The sequence below is a fragment of the Medicago sativa genome, chromosome 3, assembly GCF_051527215.1.
Source record: "Medicago sativa cultivar Bolivia chromosome 3, Bolivia_mono, whole genome shotgun sequence".
NCBI classification, from domain to species: domain Eukaryota; kingdom Viridiplantae; phylum Streptophyta; class Magnoliopsida; order Fabales; family Fabaceae; genus Medicago; species Medicago sativa.
Genome location: NC_140751.1, coordinates 13,620,667 through 13,625,079, shown reverse-complemented (window position 1 = coordinate 13,625,079; position 4,413 = coordinate 13,620,667). Strand labels below are relative to the sequence as shown.

Here is a 4,413-nt window from a genome sequence, read left to right as displayed (position 1 = left end):
AAATTTGGAAGAAAAAAAATTGATAATTTTTTGAAACAAAACAAAAATTAATACCTCAAAAGCAACAAAGGAATCGAAAAAAGTTAGGTTTCAAATAGAGGTGCTATTGAAGATGATGATAGATGAAGGATGGAAACTAAGAGGTGTTTTGCTTTGGTTTTTGGTGTTTGACATTCTACTCAGCTGCTTTTGCTTTGGTTTAGGAAAGAAAACGAACGCTCTGCTAGGGTTTCCTATCAAGAGCGTCGTTTTGCAATTCAATTAAATTCTTCACGCAACTTTTATTGAAGTAAGAAAACCAGAAAAATATTTCTGGGTAAAAACGGAAGGATCTTTTCATTGAATCAAAAGTAATATTGTTTTACAAATTGATTAATTAAATCTAAAGTACCTAGTGGGCTTATATAAGGCAAAAGGGGTCAAACTAATTAACTACAAATAGGAAAAAGCCTAACAAAGTAACAAACAACCCAACATAAAGGTAACAAAATACATCTAATACAATCAATAATCCTAATTTTGTATATTTGATACTCCCCCACAAGCTGGACTATGCAGGTTGATGAGGCCAAGCTTGGATACAAGAAAGTTTCAAACGCGGGTTTGAAAAGTGGTTTTGTGAGCATATCTGCAATCTGGGCAGTAGAAAGATATTGGGAATAATTTGATGAGGCAACGTTCAATTTTCTCTCGAATAAGGTGACAATCAATTTCTATGTGCTTGGTACGTTCATGGAAGGTTGGATTGTGGGCTAAATGTATTGCAGACTTGTTATCACAGGAATGAGATGTGGGTTTGGTAAAAGTGATGTGAATGTCAGATATATTCACGTTGTCAGATATATGTAACTCTCCTTAAAACTAAAACACAGAACGAAATAGAGCAGGGACTAAAAGAATCAACAAATTCCCATAAATTGGTACAGAACTTTCTACATTAAATGAAGAAAAAATTACAAAAACATGTTACAAACACTTTATAAACCTAAAAGAACAATGTTAAATTCTAGGATTAAAACAATTGTTCGAGAACTCTTGTTGAGCAACACATGCAACCTTAAAATAATCTGGACTTGAAAATTTGCTAAAAACATCCATGCTTCCATCTCTACAAGTTTCATTGCACAATTTCATCATAACCTTAGCACAAGACCTTAACTTCTTCTCTGAGTACCTTGTGCAGATCTTCAAAGCCTTGCTCCAAAACGGGTATCTTTTAAGAACAATTCTTGCACAATACACAGCAGAAGCAGCAATTATAGAAGGTTTATAGTCACACACAATTGGATAATGTGTCAAACTGAGCTCAGAAAAGAAAATAACCATATTCTCCATGATTTTGTCCTCGTCAGATAAAAGACACGCCTTAATGTTTCTGACAAGAAATACATAAGGTGTTGGAACTGTTAAAACCCAATCAAGCTTTTGCAGTATAACATGCTCCGTATCACATATTTCATCTAAAGTACAAGAATATTGTGTTATATATTCCAACTCATAAACACCAAGTTTACCTCTTTCTTCGTACTTGGAAGCTATTAGCAATGAGGCGAGGCCGAGAAATTCAATTTTCTTCTTTGTTATTGCTTCAAAATTGGATTTGAAAAGAAACCGATCAAGAATGTTGACAGATAGGTAAAGGGTTTCTGGTGCAAGTTCAAGACCATAGTGTGTGTCAATCAAAAAATCTACCACGTTTTTTCTCATTTCACAATCTACCTTACACCCTTTTGAGATGGTGTTAATCTGACACTCTTCAAGATGATGGAATTGGTAGAAATCATCTTCATAGCCACTCCAACTTAACTTTTCTTCATCGTGGTTGTGATTTGTAGAGTGGTGAATACGGTAACAATCTTCCTTAACAGCTACGGAATAAGAGCGAAAACAAAGCATCTTGATTATTGAGATTGAGAGAAAGAATAATAGTGCTGGAAGAAACATGAAAAAGGGAGAATAAGAATGATGTTTCGGGTGTTCAAAGGTGAACAAGCATGTGTATTTATAATAAAGATTTAGGTTTTTTTTTTTACCGTTGGTACTTGGTTGTGGTATTTTAGGAACCTTCCTAGAAGAGAATGATTGAACACATATACAGTGGCATTAAACTCTCAACTAAATATTCCGAAAAAACCGTAAGAGAGAGTTAGAAAAAAGTCATGTGATGTTATTTTTATAGAAAAGATTTAGGGTTTTTTTTTTACCGTTGGTTATGTGATGTTATTTTTATTTTATAGAAAAGATTTAGGGTTTTTTTTATACCGTTGGTTGTGGTGTGGTATTTCACGAACCTTCCTGGAAGCTAATGATTGAACCTATATACGTTGGCAATAAACACTCAGCTAAATATTCCGGAAAAAACGTGAGTTAGAAAAAGTCATGTGATGTTATTTTATTTTTTTAAAGATCAGGTTTTGGTTCAAAATAAAATTTATGCAATTAAAAATTAGATTTAAGTCATACTTACATTAAAAAGCATACAAAAGATTAAAAGGCATACAAGAGATAATTTATGGCTTGTTAACAATCTAAATTTTTCTCTCTTCCCCTTCTCTCTTGGAGCCGTTACCAAAATCCTAATTTCTTCACCTTCATCCACTAAATAGGGGTGATTTAGGGTCAATTTTTGACCCAAAATCACCCTTCTAACTCGTTTTTTCTATTTCCCTTTTATTGAAATAAGTGATTTTCACATCTAATTCGTTTTTTCTTTCGTGACTTTGTCGTCTTTGTGCGACGTTGTTTTGTTCGTCGTCTTTGTGCGACGTTGTTTGTCTTTTTTGTTTCGTTCAGGTATTTGTTCGATTCAGATTGTTAGATCAGCTTCGATCCAGTGCAGATCAAATCAATGACTTTGGAGTTATCAATGTTGCAGATCCGGAGACATGGGCATTCCGGTGATTTAAATATAGTCATATGTGTAGGCTTTATTACTTTGTCATTTTATGCTATTAACATGGATGTTGTAAGTATGTTCACATATTCATCCTTTTTGTTTTCGGCGAATTTTCATTGTATCGATGTACTCTATCAATTTGAATGAATGAATATCATTTATTTTTGTCAAAAATAAAAATAAAAATAAAGAAAAAAAACAATGTAAATTTTTCTTTCAAAAACAATGTAAATTTTCTCCTCTCAAATTAAACAATGGAAATTTCTTTGTCCTCGTCAACATAGAACAGTTGGCATTGGGGATATTCGCGATGCGATTTAGATCCTTTTTGAGGTAAAAAAAATCATCTAATCCAAAATAAAAATTACATGCGGTTCGGTTCGATTTTGATATATTAAAAAATCTTATCCGATCTAAATATGTTCAGTTTTATTTGCATCGTTTTTTGGATATCCAAAATGCAGCATGTATTTTTGTATTAATATTAGTATTACATCTTACTTACTAAAGCTTGCCAGGTCAAGCTAACACTAACCCTAAAATTAACCTAGCATTTTCCCTCCTATTTCTAACGCATTAATTCCAGGTTTGACCTCCTCACCCTTAATACACGCCATAAATACATTTAAATCTTACTTACTAAAGCTTGTCAGGTCAAGCTAACCCTAACCCTAAAATTAACCTAGCATTTTCCCTCATGTTTCTAACGCATTAATTCCAGGTTTGACCTCCTCACCCTTAATACACGCCATAAATACATTTAAATTCAGGTTGTTTGGCAATTCATTTCATTTAAACCCTTAATACACGCCATAAATTCATTTAAATTCAGGTTGTCTTGCAATTCATTTCATTTAAGGACACAGTTGTTTGGAAAATAAAATAATATGGTTGCAACATTTCAATAATAGAACACGGTTGGAAAATAAGATAATATGGTTGCAAAATTTCAATAATATGGTTTCAAAAAAATAAACACCGTTCAAATAAAAGAAATGCATTAAATAATTTAAAAAAATAAACGATATTGCAATTTAAAATAATATGGTTCAAGTCAAATCTTACTTACTAAAGCTTGTCAGGTCAAGCAAACCCTAACCCTAAAATTAACCTAGCATTTTCCCTCTCATTTCTAACGCATTAATCTTACTTACTAAAGCTTGTCAGGTCAAGTTAACCTTGTAACCTAAAATTAACCTAGCATTTTCCCTCCTATTTCTAACGCATTAATTCCAGGTTTGACCTCCTCACCCTTAATACACGTCATAAATACATTTAAATCTTACTTACTAAAGCTTTTCAGGTCAAGCTAACCCTAACCCTAAAATTAACCTAGCATTTTCCCTCCTGTTTCTAACGCATTAATTCCAGGTTTGACCTCCTCACCCTTAATACACGCTATAAATACATTTAAATTCAGGTTGTTTGGCAACTCATTTCATTTAAACCCTTAATACACGCCATAAATTCATTTAAATTCAGGTTGTTTGGCAATTCATTTCATTTAAGGACAAAGT

General features: G+C 32.7%; 1 protein-coding gene across 1 annotated transcript; it reads right to left on the bottom strand.

Moving 5' to 3' along the window:
• Positions 1–999: 999 nt before the first annotated feature.
• Positions 1,000–3,089, bottom strand: LOC146935911 (G2/mitotic-specific cyclin S13-7-like). Its single transcript, XM_085749117.1, has one exon. The coding sequence runs from the start codon at positions 1,942–1,944 to the stop codon at positions 1,000–1,002; it is 945 nt and encodes a 314-aa protein (XP_085605243.1). The 5' UTR covers positions 1,945–3,089.
• Positions 3,090–4,413: the final 1,324 nt, after the last annotated feature.